Source organism: Asterias amurensis, chromosome 16 (genome assembly GCF_032118995.1).
Source record: "Asterias amurensis chromosome 16, ASM3211899v1".
Lineage (NCBI taxonomy): Eukaryota > Metazoa > Echinodermata > Asteroidea > Forcipulatida > Asteriidae > Asterias > Asterias amurensis.
This window is the reverse complement of record NC_092663.1, coordinates 4,903,060-4,926,875: the sequence shown is the minus strand read 5'-3', so window position 1 is coordinate 4,926,875 and position 23,816 is coordinate 4,903,060. Positions and strand designations below refer to the sequence as shown.

General features: G+C 37.0%; 1 protein-coding gene across 3 annotated transcripts in view; it reads left to right on the top strand.

The window, feature by feature from the left end:
• Nucleotides 1–23,816, top strand: part of LOC139948997 (uncharacterized) — a 121,337-nt gene that overhangs the window by 51,009 nt on the left and 46,512 nt on the right. Inside the window, exon 1 of one of the 3 annotated variants that reach the window (XM_071947384.1) lies at nt 15,565–15,901. The exons of the other annotated variants lie outside the window; for them this stretch is intronic. Within the exon in view, the coding sequence (XP_071803485.1) occupies nt 15,881–15,901 (21 nt within the window). The 5' untranslated portion in view covers nt 15,565–15,880. Of the gene's footprint in view, nt 1–15,564; nt 15,902–23,816 lie in introns of those variants that run through there. 3 annotated transcript variants of the gene reach the window in all.

The window sequence follows — 23,816 nt, the reverse complement described above, 5'->3', positions numbered from 1 at the left end:
ATAGCACGATGAAGAAGTGAAGTAATAATAATGGTTCAATTCACCTTTAACCTCTCCTATACCTCGAGACTTGATGTACGCTCTCAACCCGATCACTTACGTTGGTTTTAGGTAGGACCACTTACCTTCCCAAAAGGTGACATATATTTCATTTAAGACAGTCTTACGACTCCCATGATATCTTGAATGACTTTGTCTTTATTCTTTCCTTTTGCCTCAATCCCATAACCGACGTACATGTACTATTGAAAGCTATACTTGGTATACTTTTAAGGTAATATTTCCATTACTGTCGTGTCATTAAATTACCTATCACTTAATCAAATGTGACATTTCTTGAAAGGGTTCAGTATATAAGACTTAAACCAGTCCCTCAAAACATCGTGCCCACGTAGAAAATTTCCAGCGATGTCATGGTGAATGTAATGTTTTATAAAGGAATGGTTGTGTGTTATCACCTAGGGCATGTTATATTTAGTCGAGTGATCGCCTGGTTCCTCAAGGGTCGTTACTTGGTACATTAGCACGCTCAAGCTACACGATAACATGCACTAAGAGTCAAGGCTGAATCAGCTAAGTACATCAGAGTGTCAGACGTTTCTAAAGGGACTGTGGATCGCTTCCTCGTATTCAAATTCCCGTAGTTAGGGCCCGACTTGGGTGAAATTCTAGTAATAGCAGTAACACCAATGATAAGTTCACTTCTATAATCTTATAATAGAGATGGCTAATTACAAAGAGTAATTATTGTTCATGAATGTAATTTAGTTCAACTTTATTTCTGCGGTTGTATAATATGTTAATTGCTGGATATTTGTAGTCATTTATTTATTCATGGATTTATTTTAAATCTTCGGACATAAATATTTGTTGGCAGGGGCCGTCAAGGGTAAGGCAAACGGAACAAAAAAATGTCATCAAAGTGATGTGCTGTCTTACTTAAGTTAACCTAATGTTGCTGAATTTACTTTCTAAATGATGTATTCCTAGACAGACCACGGGGTGACACTCAGCCTCTGTAAATTTACAACATTGCAGTAGTGTATTTAACTGGTTGGAAAGGACATTACACTGAGTGTTGTCAATCGAACTTATTCTTGTTGTATATCGCACTTTTGCATAGGAGGTGAATGCATAATTATACGCATTTTAGATCTTCTTTTGTTGTGTACAATGACCGGAAGAAGATGCGCAGCGCCACAAGTCAAATTGTGAATCTGTCAGCGAGTTTGTGTTTCGGTATTCTATTAGTAAGAGGTGAAATAGACAAATACCCTTGTGAATTAAAATGTAACCAAACTGAAATACAATTAGCTCATATTTCCAATTTGGCAGCAGTCGAAGCTTCGGAGAAATATGGATTTATTTCTCATTTGATTAATATTAATATCAATTGGGAATGATGCTGGCACATTTTAAAGCAAGGACGCCTTGGGAGTTTAGTAGAATAGTTGTTTCAAACCCGTAATACACTTTTGTTTTCAAACTAATTGAAACTGTGGTATGAAACACGTGTTCCAATGGAGATGGCCATAGACTCGTTATCAGTCCACCAACCTCATCATACGTTAAACATGTACTCGTTTAGACCCCACACTTGATGCGTCAATGTGTTTATCAAACAATGATTATTACGTTAATCAGATGACGCAATCTTTCAGATTCCTTCCTTTCTCTATGTTTTTACAGCCCGTAAAAAACATCATTCTGTTAGATCAATAAATCGCTATTAATTCAACCAGCCTCATCATAAATTAAAGATGCTATGTCAGATTTTTTACCCCAAATGTAAAAAAATAGAATTTTTTTGAGTGAATGATATTTCAAAGAGTATCAACCGCTCTAACGAAAAACAAGTTTACCTTTTACTTTTAATGATCAGGAACCATGACAAAAATTTAAAACGTTTCTTATAAAACACATAAGAATTGGTCACGTGATATATTGTCGGGATCCGACAAATACTAATTTTGAGCAGTTTTTTTTTTATTTCACTGCTACTAATAATTGGCGGACCTTTTCAAGCAATGGCTCAAATGAAAGCTTGTAACTTTCTCGACCCCCATCAAAATATCTAATGAATTTTAAATCAAAATGTTTGTGTCAAATCGGCCAAAAATCTGACGAAGCATCTTTAAACATTATTTTCACTGGTTTTGAACCTACACGACAGCGTCATAGTGTGTTTATAAAAACAGACTCTTTTAACGTTGTATCAATGCCTTTTTTGCTCTCTGCTTTTACAGCCATAACAACTATCAAATTGTTAGCTTAAAATGAGAAAAACCCCTGACAGCCTCACACTTTGATTTCATGGAGATACTGGGTTTTAGTTGATCCAACCCTACGGACAATTTCACAAGTAATGAAGCATACATGAACACCATGCCAATACTTACCTCACGTTATACTCACGCGACGGTTAAAGGTAGTTTTGTTCGAGGGCGAAAATATTGCTGATACAAAGTCATGAATTGTTTAACAGTATTTCATTTTCCAAACTTTGCTGGAGCTGTGCAACTGTGCAACGGTGTTTTGTCTTCCTCTTGCAACTTTTCAGTTCAAATTTTCACAGACTGGTTATTGTATACATTATGTTGGGATATACTAAGTGAGTGCACTGGTTTTGGACAATTACCAAAGGTCTCCGGTGCCTTTAACGAGTATAACTGTTCGCAAAGACAGAACACGAGCGTGGTTCCCTTTAAGGGTGTATCACATGGTATTTGAAATTGCGCGATACAGGTGAAACGACTGGGTAATCTCCCGTACCTAATACGGTCAAAGCCTCAGGTACTTGTCTCAATAATTCACGAAAGGGATCGACATTGCAGAAGCCTTGCAATGATGTATTAGCCCGTATCAAGAGGCCATGAATAATTCATGAGAAGATGCATAATTCATGAGAAGATGCACACGTAAGAGATGGGACATCTTTTTAGTTGTGATTAATCCGTTTTGAAATTAAAAATTGATACTAAACACCACTCGGACATAAGAGTTATTCTGTTCCGCATCTGTCGACTTCAAGAGTCTAGTATAAAGATACTTGGTATACCTGTTTTATTTGTTAGATTGCTATGTGTCTTTTTGGAGTTTTGAGCATTTTGATATTTCTCTTTCATTTATTGTTCGTAATCACGATAATATTGTGTTTGTTTGTTTGTTTGTTTGTTTGAAATGTCTGTTTGATATCAGTTTCTTGTACTTTTGTTGCAAAATTTACTTGTTCTCGCGGGCGTTTGGAGCCCTTTGATTGTAGTGTATACTTAAAGACACTGTTGGTAATTGCCAAAGAACATATGCATAAAATAACAAATCAGTGAAAATATGAGCTCAATTGGTCGCCAAAGTTGCGAGATAGTAATGTAGAAAAACACCCTTGTCACAAGAAGTTTTGTGCTTTCAGACGCTTGATTTCGAGACCTAAAATTCTAAATCCGAGGTCTCGTAATCAAATTCGTGGAAAATATACTTCTTTCTCGAAAACTACGTCACTTCGGAGGGAGCCGTTTCTCACAATGTTTTATACTATCAAACTCTGACCATTACTCTTAATAAAGTAAGTTTTTATGCTAATAATTATTTTGAATAAATACCAATGATATCATAATGAACTTGCAGTAATGTTTTTTTTCGCAGTATAATCATTATTATTATTATTATTATTATTGTTTAATTGTTCGTTGGTTATTGCTGCATACATATTTTGAGCAAACATCTATTTTGATTAATACTTGTTATTGTGTACTACATCACCAACCACGATCATGTATGTCACTATGATGTCATGTAGTGCCATCTCAACAACACACGTCAATTTGTTCACTCATTATCATCATCATTCACTTTGTCAATGCTAAACACGGCGTGGGGCTGAGGTACCGAAATACGTATTGGCGACTTCAAAATGCTAAGGGCGAAATGACCGTTTAGTTTATTACCTTTCCAATCATCTTCATTTTGCTTGATGTCAACATCTGTATGGAACGTAAAGGGATAGTAGGTTGACAACGACCCCTGCAAAAAGAAGTTGATGCAGCCCACCCCCGAAGTAATCGTCTTGTCTTTTTTGTGTACATTTTTAATATGTGTATTTTAACCTGTCTTAATGTTGTAAAAATCAAACTCGCTTCAGCCCCGTAAGGCTAATTAATTAATATTAATATGTTATCTATGCTTAATTTGTTGTAATGGAATAAACAACACTATAATAAAACAAAGGGGTGGATACACAACATTTTCAGAAATTCCGCGCTGCTTTTGTTGACTTGATTAATGACCTCTGAATCACGTGATATGAAACCCGGGACCACGCAATGGGGTCACGTCGGGTTAACTTGATGATATGGTTATTCCCGCTTGTCAATCAAGAAACGCTGAGAGGCCCGTAAAGGCAGGACTTAAAACATACAAAAGGCGAGAACATTCATCTATATTGTAAAAGTACACTCGAGGAGGAACGCACTGAGATTGGAGAAAGCAATAAAGTCACCAAGTGGTACTCGTGCCCCCTTGAGCTCAGATGACGGGTCATGCTAGGACGGTCGTCGGTTACCAATGAGGGACAAGATCGTCATTTCGCTGTCAACTCATCAAATACTCCCCTCAGGTGCAAACAAATATATACATCAATAAATAACATATGCTGCTTTCATGTTCATTTTGTAGTACTATTTATTTATTTATTTATTTTTAGCCTTCATGTTTTATACATTACGGACTTTAAAAAGACATAATTATGAGCATATTGTTTCCTAGCAAGAGACAACGCCAAAACGTGTACAAAATTCCTCAAACATTGTATACGTAACGTGTCTGTTCAGAAATTTTGAACAAGAACTGTGCCCTAAACACAGTTATTGACCCGTAATACAATCTGCCTTCCGGTCGCGCCCAGTGGGTCCTGGATGTCCCCCCCCCCCCCCCCCATGTTGCTTCTTGGAAAGTTTGAACATTTATGAGCATAACTACCTAAAAAGATAGAACGGTAAAATGTGTCAAAACAACTCAGCAAAGTAATATTGTCAGTAATGTGTTGGTAACGTTTGGCTACATTTCACCTTGTTCTGCCTGTTTTCAATGGGACAATTATAAACCAATATCACTGAAGTAACGGGAGGGGTGCGGTGGGTCGAGACGGGTAAGGGAGGGAGGGGGGCAGCACTATGCGCAGAGGCAATACAGGTTGCGTAACTTGTTGCAACACTATACAAGTGAGGGTTTGTCGGCACGTGGGCAGAGATTAACTGGCAAGGTGACATAGGTTAACAATTAGTTGTTATATATTTTTTTCTTCTGTGTGAATGGCTGAAATCCCAATAGGCTCACCTGAGGAGAACAAACAAACTGAAATGATCGATGTCAAATTTTGCCACTCTAGCCGATTCCTTATAATGAGATAAAATGCGCATAATAACCTTTCAAGATTATTGGACAAGGTCTTAAATAAGCAATCCAGAGTAATTCACGTTTCATTTTAAAATAACAATAACACTATAGTCGATGTTTGTTTGTTGAAACCAATCAAAATTCATGACTGATGTCACTCAAGGGATCAGTTGTCATGGGAACAGGTGGCTAAGGGCTACCGAGAGCTATCAGGTGTTTTAAAAGGTATATTCATATCATCTGACCTGATGAATATTACGCTATAATACAGTTCCATGGCGTTAGATACATGCGGCGTATAACTAGTTCGCTGATAACTGTTATAAATGATTTGATGCATTGCATGGTGAGGTATCAATGTATTTTTGTTTGCGTTAACACCATGTGTGTATCTACTTGCCAGGTAGAGTTTGTTACTTGGAGAACTGTCTTGCTATATATTCTACTACCGCGGATTAGACGTATCGGATTGTTCGGGATACATCTCAGTTCTCTAAAGAACTGTCCCGCTTCATGATTTACTACCTGGGCCCAATTCCATAGTGCTGCTAAGCACACAAATTTGCTAAGCATGAAATTTCTTCCCCGATAAAAACAGGATTACCAGCCAAATTTCCATTTATTACATAATGCTTGTCACTGGTAATCAGCTTTTGTTTGCGTATCCTGAAAATCACATGGAAACTTGGTGGTAAATCTGTTTTTATCAAGGAAAAAATTTCATGCTAAGCAAATCGTTGTGCTTAGCAGCTCTATGAAATTGGGCCCTGGGCGGAAAGTAGAAAATCGGCTTGGACTACTTTAGCTCATAGCTGATAACTGTTGCTGTGATAGTTTCGTAAAGATCAGTTCCTCAAATAACGGAGTTTAATCAATGCTCCAGTATATCATTGTTACATATCATCGCGCTGGATATTTCTCGACTCATTTACAGTCACGTGACCATTATACTTTGTTTCCAACCTATAATGTCCTTCTATTATCTTCACCCATACGTGTCAAATGATTTTGAATACAGTGCGGTTTCATTATCAGAAATACTAATAAAAATATGCTTCTTGCCTCTTCAAATAAATTAATGAATGCATGAATAAATTATGTAAACACATTTAAACCAAATAAATACAAGCAGCTGGTGACACACAAATATAATATAAATACTACTTCATTTTCAATATAATCAAGTCGAGATAATTTATTTCCCTTACGTTAAAGGCACTGGACACTATTGGTAATTGTCAAAGACTAGCCTTCACAGTTGGTGTATCTCAACATATGCATAAAATAACAAACCTGTGAAAATTTGAGCTTAATCGGTCATCGAACTTGCGAGATAATAATGAAAGAAAAAACACCCTTGTCACACGAAGTTGTGTGCGTTTAGATGGTTAATTTCGAGACCTCAAGTTCTAAACTTGAGGTCTTGAAATCAAATTCGTGGAAAACGACTTCTTTCTCGAAAACTATGGCACTTCAGAGGGAGCCGCTTCTCACAATGTGTTATACCATCAACTTCTCCCCATTACTCGTCACCAAGTAAGGTTTTATGCTAATAATTATTTTGAGTAATTACCAATAGTGTCCACTGCCTTTAACGACCATGCTGTGATCCATTATCTATCGATGCAGGAGATGTCAGACCCATTGTGTATGCGAAGTGTGTTTTCTTTTACCTGTAAATGGACATCATTATGGCACAGCAAATTGCAGTCCGCATTATAATCAATATATTCAAAGGCAGTGTTTTCCTTTGGTAAATGAAAAAAAAAAAAAATAATGACCATGATGACCGTACGAACTAACCGTTGATAATTACATTTTGAGCAAGGATTCCCTTCTAAGGAACATGATTTTAGAGAATGGGATTTAAAAAACAAGCTAACAGGGAAACGTTGCAGTTAAATAATTTCGGCGATATTATCTACCTCTTGAAGTGCAATTTTCAAAGGTTATTCATTGTATAACAATAGTTGTTCTAGGAATGTTTTTTTTAGTTTTTTTTTCTTTTCTTGATTGCCACTCAGACCCACATTGTGTACAATCTTGCTTAGGGCTAAGCACCGATCATTACTGTGCTGATATGGAAGGTCACTTGTTGAACAGACTGGGGAAATATGAACATAGACACTTTCTTTATCGTCGTGATTTTTTTTACCCACCGCTTGATTCATGTTTTCGGAACTCATGAAGAGCGAAGACAAGTAGGATCATAGACAAGTATTCCGTCAATAAGTATATTTCAAGTTAAGAACCGCATGTCAGGCCCTAAGCCACGACTAATTACGTCGACAGTGGCTTAACCATGCTCCCCCCTACCGTCCCATCCCCTCCCGGACCACCCTCTTGTCAGCTCGGGGATTATCACGTTCAGTGACAGCCCCAAAAACGTGACTGTATCTAGGGTTCTATTTTCAACGCCGTCCAGGCCCTGACAAGCAAGTTAATGATTCTACTTTATAAGGAATGATTTTAATTGCATAGCGGGGAACTAAATTTAAAACATTATAACCGACGTGTTGCTATTCCACCCACGTGTTTTTTTCTTCTCCTGGACAAACGTACCTGGTCAAACCGAGGCAACAACATTACTCTTATAATGATGCGAGGCATTGCATGGTGAAGTATCAATTTGGCTTGCGGTAACGTGTGTATCTATACTTGCCAGGTAGAGTTTGTCTTTTACAGAACTGTTTTGCTAATATTCTACTACCGCGGAGTAGAATTATCGGATAGTTCGGGAGACTTCTCATGTTCTGAAAAGAACTGTCCTGCTTTTTACGACTTGCACCTAAGACTTAAAACACACAAATAGTGAACTGCTAATTAGTGTAATATGAAATTGACTGTTATCGTAATCAATTGTGCAACGAACTGATGATTATTTGCATTGCAAAGACACTGTCATCAATCAGTGTCCTTTTGCAGCAACAAGCATTAGTTCACGCCTTAGTTTACACAATCATAATTGGAAAATGTTTACGGGTCTGTGCGAACAAATACAAGCAGACATCGACAGATTGATGATACACAAGTTAATTGTAGACTGTATCAAACACTACCATCCATTGTAAACATCGTAAAAAATGTTGATAGTTGGAAAAGACTCTGGGAAAATGTTTGTCTGGCGATATTGACTATTATATAAAGAATCTTCTGAATGAATATGAAATCACTCAGACTTGAGGTATGTTTTTTTCCCCCTTTTTCTTCCTTTTTTTTCTTTACGCAAGTCGCTATACACACAAGGCCTGAAGGCCACTTCAAGGTGTGGGCTACAATTTTTTTTTTCAGAGGCCGTTGCCACCTTTAGCTAGGGCTGACACAGGGTTACCCATACGGATGTAGGCTTGGGTATGATCAATCCGAAGCCTGGCCGGTAGAGCAGAAAGCACTACCTCCCCTTTATCTTGTAAGTTTGTTCCCAGTGGTTGTTTTTAAAGCTAGGGTCATAGAGTGTTTTTGTCAATTAAATGCAGATTATTAAAGGTCCTTTGGTTATTGTCAACAACCATTATTATCACGAGGGCTTAATTGGTCATCGAAGATGCAAGAAAAAAATCCCTTGTTGCACAACCGTGTGTGCTTTCAGATGCCTGCAAATGGCTTTCGGCCGATGGTGTTTTTCAGATTCAAATCCCTTAGTGAGATATTACTTCTTTCTCACAAAACTATGTTACTTCAGAGGGAGCCGTTTCTCACAATGTCTTTTTTGTTTTACTATCAACAGCTTTTCTCCTTCGTCCATTTCCAAGAAAGCTTTTATGCGCTTATATATTTTGAGTAATTACCCAAAGTGTCCATTGCCTTTCAGCACACTTTCAAGTAAAACATAAATTCAAATTATACTTGTTGAGAAATTCATTGGGATCGTTGAGCGCATGGATGTTTAGTGAGATGATAGCGGATACCAAATGCATATATGACCGCATTCCAAAGAAGATATACACCTGTTTGAAGACAGTCGCATTGTAACATAGAAAGGGCATGTACCGTTAACAGCTAAGTTTACAGGTTCAAATCGCTCAGGTTGCATCCTCCTTTAGAAACACTTATGGAAATACGTGGTAAAAATAATCACTAATTCAATTCCACTCAGTTCAAAATAACAGGTATTTCAATCCTATACAGTAAATTTAATAATGCAGAAGACAATGATTTTAAAACAAACATTTTTCCCCCTTCAAATTTACATAATGTAATGGAAATGGATATCATGATAAAATCAGTTTTTATGGAACAGTTTGAGTTCACATGAGTGTACCGTGATAATGTTTGCTATTTCTACTAGTTTAAGTAAGATGGTGTTGATGCACACGGTATTTCAATACATACATCTACACCCTAGTGATATCGCAATAGAGACTGGAAGACTGTCCAATTACATGGTAATGGCCGTGTGAATAAAACAAACTTCTGCCCACTGCGTTCTTGCAGCTTGCAAGGAGAGGGAGCATACACTGAGACGATGTAACCGATAACTCTGCTGTGCAGTGGCTGGTCACCTTCTATACAGAAATGTGGCTGCAGATACCTGTCATCTGTGAACTAGGCTTGTCGTGTTGAGTTGCATACGATACGAATGATAACTCCATTGACTCCTAATGTCCCCTTTGAGATGATCTTAAAGGAAGAGTGTAGGCCTACTTTTAATAATTACTACACACGTTCATGACCATGACAATTACTTGATGAAGCCCACTAGAGAGCCGTAAACAGTAAATTTGCATGCTAACAATTCTTTTGAGTAATTACAAATCATATGTCCACAGTGCCTTTAACCATAGAAAAAGGTTTCTTTATGCTTTAACCAAGTCAGATTGCTTACGACGGTTACTCCAAGTATCTCAAATTCATTCAACGATGAGGGTACTCCGTCTACAAGGAATGCATCGAGGTTAGTTGGCTTTCCCGTCATGGTCGTTTTGCATTTGGTCGATTGGAAGATGATCTTCGACATTTTGTACAATCTTCGGGTATCCTTCACCGCATCTCTGTAACTTACAATGTTCTCGAGTGTTGCATTTGCCCTTATTAATGCCGTGTTGCACAATTGTCTTTGTATTTCTACTTGAAAAGTTTTGGTATTGGAGCTCGTTGGTGCTAAAGACTACCATTAAACTCGAACTGTCTAAGTAATGAAGATCAGATAATAGGGGGCAGCAGACTCCCCCGGTAAAAAATATTATTATCGGTAATGTGCGCATGCTCAGTGCAACGTCAATCACACAAATTGCCCTCGTTATCTGCTTCCATCTAGCGTTCCGAAGTATGTTTTACAAAACGGGGAAAAAAAAATCAATTATGCAGAGAACGGTCAATTTTATCTCCCCATTGCTCATTGCCAATAAGTTGTTATGCTAACAACTAGCTATTTGGAGTAATTATCACAAGTGTCCAGTGCCTTTTAATGGTTTGTAGATACAGTTTCCATTTTGTACTGTTCCTGTTCAATTTCGCATCCATTATTAAACCGAACTTCTTGCAAGCTTCAAATTTCAATTATACCCGGTAAACAACTTTAAATTACTCATGCACTGTTTGAGGTAAAACGATTAATTATAATTATTTATATATTCCGGGCCTTTGTACAACAATCGTCCTTATAAGTGGTGTACCACAAAATGAATTATTTAAAAGGATTGGCGTTTAAACATTTTCCTCAAGATTTGTATTGACAGAATGGACACGACGTGTTAGACAGTTCGCATCAGTCGCTAAGCAAAACATTTGTCATTATTTTCAACGTTATGATCATTGTACAAATGTCTTTTTTTTTTTATTTAAATTGGTGCAATGAAGGTATTATACTTTAACAAATAACAAAAATAAACAGACACTTCTGTCTAATAATTCGTCAGACACAATGGTTCTTCGGACAAAATGGGTTGGACGAAATGGTATGTTGGACACAATGAGTCCGCAGTGTTTGAAGAAATATGTGGTATATTGTTTCACGTCAAACATTGTGGGGGAGGGGGAAATGTGTTTATACTGGTGAGGATTTACGACATTTTGCTCAATTTAAGAAGGGATATAAATCCATAATAGCTTGTGAAGATAAATGTAATGTCGTTGAACTCAAATAACATAAAAACGGCTAATTCATGATTGAGACAAATTTAAATGAAAAAGTTGGTAAACAACAATAATTTATTGATTGCATGTTGTCATTTCAAACTTTAGAAAACCTCACATTCGTTTTCATTTCACCAAACACACATTTGAACTCAGTCTGACCCCCATTTCACATCGACTTAAGTTTATTGAAACTGTTAATACCATAATACCCACTACTTATCCTTGTAAAATTGCAAACCTAAATAACACAAAATCCGCACCCCCGCAGATGTGATAACGCGTGAGGTATCAAGACTGCGTTAAAAGAACATGATTAAAAACCTCATCAAACCCACGCGAGATTTCAATTTAGATGAGTCGAGAGCTACACTTTTCATTTAACACAGGTTCTCTTAAAAATGTTAGATTGATATGGAGATTTCACACTAATAATCACAGTGTGCTGCGTTTCGAAGTAAGTAACACCCGCTTCATCAAACTAAGACGTCAGGGGAAAAAATCCCTCTTGGTCTGAAACAGTTAAATCGGAAGGAAACCTCAGGGGAAAGATTGGTTATGGATGGGTGACAAGTCGCCGTTGCAGCCTAGCCACTAGAGCAGTAGAGACAGTGGTTCGGGGACAGGAAGGGGACAAATTGCGTGTCGAGGATTATTACGTTTTCCTTTAACACGAGCGGTTTTTGGCCGAGTGGTCCCTTAATCTGGTTGCGCGGACGCAGTGCACGCGTGAAATTCACCCCGTTTATTGGTTTGTGGATATTAAAGTTGGCTCGTCCGGCAGATGGTTTAGCGTAAAATTTACTACGCTGAGGCAATAAGTTCATGTAAGTTTAAATGCTTTTGATTCCCCCTGTTTACATGCGGTTGTATTTAATTAAATTTACCAGAGTAAATTTGTCAGCTTTAAGAGTTTTCAAGTTTTTAAATCATAGAGCAATGTTTTTTTTACCATCATTCTATATTGAAACCGTGTAGAATAGAAATACCACAAGATAGTGCAAAACAAATCGAAACGTCGGGTTGTTGAACCTCCACAAAACTTAGAACCAACCCAATTTCTCAAATGTTGCTGATGTTTTGTTCCTGGCAACCTTCTTTAAACCAAGTTACTCTTTTCATATTATACTGATTTCATTATATAATCAATCACGAAAGCTAATATTCTGCGTTGTGGGAAATTATCATTTAAGGTGAAAACGGCGTCCACCACGGGAGAAAAATCCTTGCTTATTGAATGAATGCGCAAACATACGATTGCAGTCGATACGTATTTCTTCCTTGCACGGCTCTAATTTGTTCATCATGTTTTGCCAGTCACTCATAATGTACCTGTTTTCAATGTGGAGGCTCAAAAGGTCACCAGTCGATGTTCTGGATAAAATGGAAACAAACAAAGAGTTGAACTATTGTTAAACATAGTTTTATTTTAGTGTTGGTGAAAAAAGTAACGTACATGGAACTTTTGATTGGTCAGTGAATTGCAGTGAAGTCTTTGGTAGTCATCAATCTGAGATTTTGAGTTTGAACAGAGACGCACTTTAAAACTATCTCAAATAAAAATAATCACAGATTGTACTTCATAGCAAAACATGAAGTTTGATTAAAAGTAAACATAGGACCCATGTTACAATATTAGGAAAGCAGCTCTTTGAAGTGGTTAAAGTCTGCCATTCGCCTTATTATCAAAAATAAAATCTCAAAGTGTGTAAAGTCAGTTTCCCTTGTTATTAATTAATGATACTTGACAACAAACTTAGTCAAAACTTCTCTTGACTAGAGAATGATTTGAACCACCTACTGATTAATGTGACGGCACTCTAAGACCAGAGCTCACTCTAAAATCTTCCGGGTCAGAATTGACCCGGATTTGGGTCCAAGGAGGCTAGACCCATTTCTGGGTCAGTTTGACCCGGAATCCGTATCAATGTGTCCCGGAATCCGAGTCAAAATCCCCACTTTTAACCAAATTTCTGGTCACATTGACACAGACTCCGGGTCACATAAAAACGGACCCAAAAATGGGTGTGGCCCCCTTGGACCCAAATCCGGGTAATTCTCACCCGGAAGTTTTTAGAGTGCTAGTCCTATGTTGCCGGTCTTCCCATCATTATGTCAATACCCTTGTTCGGAAGCCATACCAGTCAGAAGCCATACAACCTCACTACTGTGTAACTAAATTGGGGGGGGGGGGCAATTACGAAACAACACGTTTACAACAAAACGCAGGAAAAAAAATAAACAGGCTTGGGTGAGGGGTGGGGGTGTGTCCCTGCTTAAGAGCCCCTGCTTAATAGGATCAATGATCAATGTATTGTACACATCACCAAGTCAGCAATAATTCACATCAGGACATGTGGGAAATATTTCATCTTCACCACATCAACATGTTGCCTTTATTCTGACAGGTTCACGTAACCTACTAACTGAAGGTGAGTGAAATGACCGTGTTCAAACATCAGCATGATAACGGGCGTTATTATTTTCCAAGAAGGGTCAAAATCCAAAGCCTTAAAATACAACTGAATAGGTTTACTGGTTCCAAAGTCCTCAATAACATCATGGTATAGACCTACTGGTTGCTAAAGCTTAACAATATTCTTCTTGTCCTAATTCTCTGGGTAAAATGTAACAAAAGACAATACAAATGATCAATATACTTTGTGTTACCGAAATATGACATTGAAGCGTGTTTAAAGGCAGTGGACACTATGGTAGCTACTCAACATAATTAGCACAAAACCTTTCTTGGTGACGAGTAACGGGGAGAGGTTGATGGTATAAAACAATGTGAGAAACGGCTCCCTCTGAAGTGCCATAGCTTTCGAGAAAGAAATAATTTTCCACGAATTTGATTTCGAGACCTCAGATTTAGAACTTGAGGTCTCGAAATCAACCATCTAAACGCACACAACTCAAGGGTGTTTTGTTTTTCTTTCATTATTATCTCGCAAGTTTGATGACATGAGCTCAATTTTCCACAGGTTTGTTATTTATGCGTATGTTGAGATACACCAACTGTGAAGGCTAGTCTTTGACAATTACCAATAATGTCCACTGCCTTTAATGATAGTTACACCATTTGTTGCTTTTACTCGATAATTAGTATGATGTGAATTAATGAAGGACTTCGAACACACGTATAACAAAAATTGACGTTTCGAGCTAGCAGAGTTTCATCAAAGAAGTGGGAAGAAAAAGGGGAGCGAGCATAACATCCAAGTATGAACACGCACTGCTATTGATGTAGGTGGTTCGGAGCAAATGTTGATTTTTCATTAAAAGATGCACGAATTTCACTTCTGTTTGACCGCTATTTGAGTCACTGCTCCAAGTGATGCAAAATCATCAACCAAGTGCTTCATTTCCAGTTCAGAATTTGAAAGCTCAAATATACCTTTCTATTTTTTTTTTTGGCCAACAGCCTGAGTTGAAGTAATGGAATATATATTGAGTGAAAGATGAGAACGTATAGTTAATCAAATATAATTTGTAACATATCAATTTGATAATTATATTTCTTCATATTAGACTGAGTTCATTGTAGTTTATTTGCCGGGATGTCCGAATGGACAATTGAAGTGATGCATTTGATGCTACTGGATTGCCATGCCAATTACAAAGTTTGACATATTCGTCACAAGTAACTTGTTTTCACATTTCCTTTTTTTAGGGAGTGCGTGTGGGGGTTACCATACCGCATAATGGGCACTCAACAATTTGTAAATGGTAGCAAATTGTTTTATTATTATTATTTTTTTTTTTCTTCTAACTTATACCAATTTAATATACCAAAATAATGACTAACAAATACAGTTAATTACTTGTGTTTTAATTGTGTTGTGTTTGTCATCAACTTCTAATCAATATCATTTGTGTGGACTTTATTATTGTGACATTGATAAACCTTCACCCATGCGAAACTAAAACCTCTGTTACTACGTCAGGGCCATTTCATTCTTTCACTTTTATTTTGATGAAAATATTTGTCCAGCCCCCAAAATAGCACTGTTTTGTCCCAGTGAGTGGTATATAGCAACAATTGTTGACATCTATGTGGACCAAGTTCCGCTGGTTGAGTTATCTATAGAGCAGTCTATGAACCGCAGAACTACCAAACCTTTTGAAAACAGTTCTATTTTTGACGTTGTCAATACGCTTCGGTGAGCGTCTATGGTACGCTGACCCTAACAGTGTAGGAGAGGGAATTTGTGTTTGAGAACAAAGTGCGAAAGGCAATGTGAGTGTGTTTCTGGGCGCCATTGCTGTACCATTCTGTGGACCATGTTAAATTAAAATCACCCCAAAGTCAGATTTTCCTACAATCCTGTCTTGTTTCTGGCTGTTGAACTATCTTTGGAGGATATATATGTTTCTTGCTTGGAAGAACGCTTAGCTCAGAGTTCTCAAGTTCATGATGATGACGAAATGGCTGGTAAGTTTTTTGAAACCTTCTATCCTGGTTGTGATTACGACTGATATAACATAATTACATATTATGTTGACTAGACTGCTCATGAACAAAGTTACCCAGCCACCAAAAACAGTCTAACATGATAAGAATTATACCATAAATATTCGCATAACGAACAGACCAATGTTTCATAGTGCTATTTATTTATTAGCCTTTTTTATTATTTTAATATAGTTATACATTTTTGAAGTAATCGGCAAGTTTGCAAAATGTGCCCGCTGTGTGGGTGTGTGTGTTTATTTGTTTAAATTTGTTTGTATATCATGTGATTATTTTTTTAAACCACGTTATTGGTTTTGTTTGTTTTTTGTTTTGCTGTCCCTGTGCTGGGGAATAGTTTCCGTATCATGCCACCACTTTAAATTCTCACTCCTTAAAAAATATCTCATTTACAGTAAATATTGTTTACTAATTAACTTCGCACGAATGAAACACTGGTGCAGGATGCAGAAAGTTTTCCCTGTGTTGTTGTAAATAAAACACTTTGGTCAAACAACATTTCAAATATACCCCCGTAGCACCCAGAGTTCTCTGGCTGACACTATTTTGAAACTCGCTACACCCCCAAACTGCTAATGCATAACGGTTGCCCCGCCCATGATTTTCGCCGCCCACTTATAAAGTTTGCACCTGCTTTGTTTTTCTACAGAGCAACCCCAAACAATATCGCTCCCAGACATGGTTAAAGCTTACATAGTTGTATTGTGAGTTGTAGACGCTCCATTGTCTGTCCCCTTTTCAGTTCACACTTAAAAGGACAGGTTGCCTTGGATCGGTCGAGTTGGTCATTGACGTTTAAAACCGTCTGTAATGAAGTGCAAAATGGTTGAAAAGTAGTTTTAAAAGTACATAATCCTTAAACGTCGTGAACGCGGCACGGCATTTTGTGGGGTCAAAAGGCAGTGTTACTTCGCAAAAATAATTGCTTTATTAAGTTTGTTTATGATTTCTACCTAGTATCAACTTGTATGATTCTCAATCACAACAACACCATTAACTGCTGACTACTTATGCTAGCTTGATAAATGCTTCGAAGGGACTCTGTTATTAATTTGTCCTCTGAAACACATCTCCCCAACGATTTGCCTCACTTCTTGAAATTAACACGGGAAATTAAATTCTAGGCTCTTCAGATTCATCGATTTAATACAAAGTGACATCGTTTCCTGGCAAATTAGTATACACTTCTGTCACTGTTGGGTACATCATTCGCGGATCAGTTATCACTACAGTCTTGTGGCTGTGGAATATAGGTACACCCCCAAGTCCAACGAAGAATGACAAGAAGTTTAGACCCTGAAACGCCATAATTAGTTTCGCGTTTCAATTTAATAACTACCGCGCGTAATCCGTTGGGAGTTTACAGATATCATATGACACTAAACGATACATAAAAAGAGCATCGTATTTTTTCCTGTACTTTATTTTATATTTATACTTATTTTGTATTTATTAACAATATTAAAACAATCTTGAAAATAACACAAACAATCTTAAAGCGGTTCAATACACCGTAAACAAACATTTCCAAGAGTAACGCCTCACAACTATTTTAAGCATTGTGATTGTGGATACTCAGACAAAAACATCGGCATTTAATTTTGCTCAAATAAAAATCAGCCCCTTAGATAATCTCATGTCTCAAGTCAAAATAAAACAACAAATTATTTTAAATTAAAACAGCCACAAAAGCAATAACAACAGCAGCAGCAACGACCAACTTACACAAACACATTGTTTAAAGAGTATTTATGTACTTTTTCCTAATAAAAAAAACACAATGTCCAGAAATTTACATTAAACTTACACAGTTTGAAAATGATGATAGTAGAAAGCTTCCCTTGAAATTTTACTTACTGAGGTGCTGTAGTTTTTGAGAAATGAGTAAACGTAATAATTGTCGTCACAGTTTTAGCATGTACAAACGTATTAACCAGTTATGCTATGGTTTTGGTATAATATCATAACTGGTTAAGGGGATTTTACATGCTAAAATAACTTGGTCTCATGAGACCAAAATAATTTTGTGACTTGTTTTACTCATTTCTCAAAAACTACACAACTTTAGTTAGTAATATTTGAAGGGAAGCTTTCCACTATCATTATCTTCAAACCCTGTAAGTTTAATGTAAATCTGTGGACATTTTGAAAAAGTACCCAAATCCTTTAAGGATTTTACAAGGTGAAAATTAAGTAGTGGAGTTTGGAAACTGGGTAGGCCTACTTTTAACCCGAATACCTGAGGGGGCTAGCAGAGGGCCGTGACTATTAGCTTACCGGCCGCAAGGTGCTACACCCACTTTCATTAATCATTTATCTCGATACCTAAAGCCTTTAAAGGGACTCGACACTATTATTTATTACTCAAACTGATTGTTAGTACACAAACTTACTTAGTAACGAGCAATGGAGAGGTGTTGTTAGTGTAAATCATTGTGAGAAACGGCTCCCTCTGAAGAAACGTAGTTTTCGAGAAAAAGGTAGTTTCTCACTCAAAAAAGACTTCATGCATAAAGCCATTTACCATGGCATCTTCACACAATTTGCAACAAGGGTGTTTTTCTTTCATTTTTATAATGCAACTTCGATGACCAATTGAGTCTATATTTTCAGATATTTGTGAATGTATGCGTATGTTGGGATATAACCAGGTGAACAATCTGGTTTACGACAATTAGCAAACGTGTCCAGTGCCGTTAATAAAAATGATCAGTCGGCGTTGACTCCGAACCATATCCGTGGGCAGTTTGGTTGCCGTTCTCCCGCGAATCAGTTTGTTCATAACCCCTTAAGTAACTACTATAAACAGTGGCTTTATTAACTTATTGGCAATGAGTACCGGAGAGCTGTTGATACTAAAAAACAGTTTTAGAAACAATCCTCTTTGAAGCAATGTGATTTGAATGAACCGAGTTCTTCACCCAAAACTTAAATCTGACAAAACAGAAGCTATTCTAAAGCATATGAAAACACACGATTCTGTTCACACAAACCGTGGTTGTTTTTCTTTCATTATTTTCTTGCATCTTCGATGACCAATTCAGCCCAAATTGTCACAGGTTTGTTATGTTAGCGTATGATGGGGTACACGATTAGAGCCTTTTTTTTTTCTTTTCTTTTTTTAGAGGATACTGGTCTTTGACATTTCCCCAAAATATACCTCGCCCTTAAAGGAACACGTTGCCTGTGGTACACGATCGGTCGAGTTGGTCTTTGAAAAGCGCTATGAACCGTTTGTTATAAAATCGGTATGGTTAGAAAGATGTTGTAAAAGTAGAATACAATGATCTACACAGATATGCCTCGAAATTGCGTGGTTTTCGTTTTACCTCGTCGACAAACATGGTCGGCCATTTATGGGGGTCAAAAATTTGACTCCCATAAATGGCCGACTGTGTTAGTTCGCGACGTAAGATGAAAAGCGTTCAATTTTGAGTGATACTTGTGTGGATCATTATATTCTACATTTAAAAGATCTTTCTACCCAATATGCATGTCATGACAAATGGTTTCAAACGCTTTTCATAGACCAACTCGTCCGATCCAAGGCAACGTGTTCCTTTAACGTTTTCCGTTGTATGGAGATTGACTGCTACGGTTTTGTTTTATGTTTCAGTGGTTTAATGTTCCTAAAGGTTACGTTAAAAACAAAAACAAAATAATCTAGTTGTCATCTACCTGTTTATGTGTTCAATAAAAACCTCAACATTTCCACAATTACCTCGACATGCAAAGAGGCACGAAATTCGTGATTGTACCGGCATTATACACTTTTTCATATCTCTTTTTGCTCCTGTGATTTGTTTTTCTTGCATTTTCTATTTTTTGTTTTGTTCTATGCTCTATTTTTTTCCCGGTTTCGACCTACAAAAACTTTGATTTGAGTAAGATAAATTGTCACAATGTAATTTGGTCATCATTTTGCATTTATTTAAGTAGAACATAAGGTATCCCCCACCCCACCCCGAGGCAACATTATGACTTTCACATTTACTTTGCTCCTTAAACACTGAAGAGCATTCGCTGCACTCGACAAGAGCATGTTCAAACGTCAGATTGGATTACTCTATCAAGTGCAATTTCCTTTCTGTTTAGTGCGCTTCTTTTTGATTGGGTAAAACAAATGCCTTCGTTTGATTTGTTTGGATGTAGGGAATAAATCATTCTGTCATAATTTGATTCCGTCTAATCATAAAAATGATTCAACTTAGTTTGGTTTTCCCTAACATTGCATGTTGTTGTAATATCAGCGAATATTTAGTGGGTTTACAACATTTTGTATGTGGTTGTAGAAGTATTAATGTTGTTGTTACATTATTTGATACCGTGTAAATCATAAAAGTGATTCAACTTAGTAAAAAAGGATGTCATAGTTTGTAATATTTTGAGTCATTGTATGTTGAGGTATATCAACGTATATTAAGTGAGTATTTAACAAGGTATACCTTCATTTGATCATATTTGAATCCGAAAAAAACATAGAGAGTGATTAAACTTGACTTCCCTTTTCCCCTGATAATAATAATAAAAGTAATATTAATACAAATACACAAATATACCACAAAACGAGCCAATTAGAATAAGACCAAGGATTAAATACACAAATCAATATTTACAGCTCATTAGTATGTATTTGTCAAAGGTGTATTTCCTTGATTATAAACATGGTTAATATTGACAATAAAATCTATACCAGAACGTTGAACATGGTTAATATTGACAATAAAATCTATACCAGAACGTTGTAAAACCTCTTCCCCAAACCACAACAGTACCCTTTGGTTTTGGTCACGTTTGCTATAATGTTAAGGGGTATCAATGGGAACAAACTACAAAAGATTTCCAAAAATAACTTTTACTTTGCAAAAGGCTTGGGGCGCTTTTCTTTAGAAGAGGTTTGTTAGCATGCTGTGTCCCGGGTGTTTTTTGACGACAATCTGAGTTTATTAACGGCTTCGTTTTGAAAACATTTACCCGGGATTTGGTGAACCTTATGTCCGTGTTCATTTGAATGGATTTGAAGTTGGTTTTACGTTCTTGCAATTGAACAATGTCAGCGTCACGCGTTCCTATACAATCGAATCTATTTATAGGTCCTTTTTCTGCTATACAGTCTGCAGTCTGTGCAGTTAGAAAGAGTAAAACCAGACATGCGCAATCGCCTACTTCAACTTACGTGTACCTTAAAAAAGGTGGTTCGGTTTAAGTGGCCCATACTGCAAAACGTGGGTGTTAATTTGGTCGTCTTGACGACTAGCACGGTCTGGATTTTCCTTATTATTATTATATCATTGGTGTCAGTGCTGACATGTTTTTATGTGTATTTGTTGCCCTGTTAGTAAAAAATGTATTTTTGAACCAAAAAGAGTTGTTAAAATTAAAAATGGTGGCTCTATGCTGTTGGGAAAAGTTTGTTACCCTTTCTCTCGTAATTTCTTCCTTCTTTGTCCTTCGTTTTTGGTTCATTTCCCCCTGTTTAATCGAACTGTAGTTGCCATAACGAGGTACCATGGTAACTTAATTGTTCACCAAGTCTGATTATTTGGTTCACCTGATGTCACGCTGTTGAGATGTCTGACTTTTTTTTTCTTTTTGCTTTTTTAAGTATTTTTTTATCTTCTTGTTTTTACAAGGATATTAGTTCAAGTTCAAGTCCTGCTGATTCAAATCAACTTATAGTAATAATGATCGATCACACTAGGTGTTCAGTGTCTTTAAAGACAGTGGACACTATTGGTAATTGTCAATGACCCGTCTTCTCACTTGGTGTATCTCAACATAAATTAACAAACCTGTGAACATTTGAGCTCAATCGGTTGTCGAAATTGCGAGATATTAATGAAAGAAAAAAACACCAAGGTCACACAAAGTTATGTGCTTTCAGATGTTGATTTCGAGACCACAAATTCTAAACTTGAGGTCTCGAAATGAAAAATCGTGGAAAATTACTTCTTTCTCGAAAACTATATGTCACTTCAGAGAGAGCTGTTTCTCACAAAGTTTTATACTATCAACCTCTCCCTATTACTCGTAATCGAGAAAGGTTTTATGATAATAATTATTTTGAGTAATTACCAATAGTGTCCAATGCCTTTAAGTGAGGAATGGATTTTCAGCAACATTTCGGGCAAGAGGACATTCTTGCGGAAGAGATTTCCAAAGGTTCGGGGTAGCTATGTTGCATACAAATCTTTGGCAGATGAAAACACCTTATATAAATGCACATGACACTTTTGGTAAAACTATAAAACAAAACAAATTGTATGAAAAACTGACTTGGTAACGAGCAATGAGGAGCTGTCGTTAGTAAAGCACATTGTGAGAAACGGCTCCCTCTTTTAGTTTTTGAGAAAAGGGTAAAGACCACTTAAAACCATTATACACTTTCGGAACAGAAAAATAACTAAAAGTTCACAGATTTACAAATAACTTACAGGTTTACAGAATGTAATGGTAAAAGACTTCTCTTGAATATTATTCCATGAAATGCCTTACCTTTTTGAGAAAACATTAAAACAATTATCAATTCTCGACATCGAGAATTACGGATTTGTAGTAAACACATGTCATGACACGGCGAAACGTGCGGAAACAAGGGTGTGTTTTCCCGTTATTTTCTCCCGACTCCGATGACCGATTGAGCCTATATTTTCACAGGTTTTTTATTTTAGTTACCGAAAGTGTCCAATGGCTTTAAACACTTAGATACTTCACGCCCGTAGCATTTATTGAGCATCTCATAGCCCGCCAATTAAGTGTGCAACAAGTGTGTTTTCTTTCTGTATTCCCTTGCAACTTCGATGACCAATTGAGCTCAAATGTTCAAGAATTGTTATTTGATGCATATGTTTAGGTACACCAAGTGAATATAATGGTCTTTGATTGACAAATACCAAAGTTGTGCAATGCCTTTAAGATTTCTGAGAATTCTGGTTTTGGAGCTGAAAAGGGGAAAATGTATATTCTTTACTTACAATGATTCACCATGCAGTGCCTTCTTGTTTATAACCAGTCATATTATACAAAGCATACCTCATTGAAAGCGTTCCTCGTGACATATTTGTTAAAGGCAGTGGACACTATTGGTAATTGTCAAAGACTAGCCTTCACAGTTGGTGTATCTCAACATATGCATAAATAACAAACCTGTGAAAATTTGAGCTCAACTGGTCGTCGAATTTGCGAGAGAATAATGAAAGAAAAACGCCCTTGTTGCACAAGTTGTGTGCGTTTAGATGGTTGATTTCGAGACCTCAAGCTCTAAATCTGAGGTCTCGAAATCAAATTCGTGGAAAATTACTTCTTTCTCGAAAACTATGGCACTTCAAAGGGAGCCGTTTCTCACAATGTTTTGTACCATCAACCCCTCCCCATTACTCGTTACTACCATACCAAGTAAGGTTTCGTGCTAATAATTATTTTGAGTAATTACCAATAGTGTCCACTGCCTTTAAGTAACGCCATTTTTGTAACAAAGGAATAACTTTTGTGTTTAATTGTGAAAAGCTTGACCTTGAGGTTTCAGTGCTGACGTGCGGAAATATCGCCATGCAATGGAGGATGTGTCATTTTGAAACTCGAGCTCCAATTTCATACATAATAGGCATTGTCCATGTTTTTAGCATTGTCATAATTTCAGTTGCATGAAATGCATGAAGCCGAACTGGGGCCTGCATGTTTTTGCAATATCGTTATTGTTGTGTGATGTGATGCATACAACTTATCCATGGACAGTAGTTTGTTGATCTCCCAATATGATTAGAAACATGACATGGAGTGTACCACTCCAAACACACTTTCACAATGGGAATGAAAGCTAATAGCAAGCATTTCGTGGATGACGCAATACTTTGACAATACCATCTACACACCAATT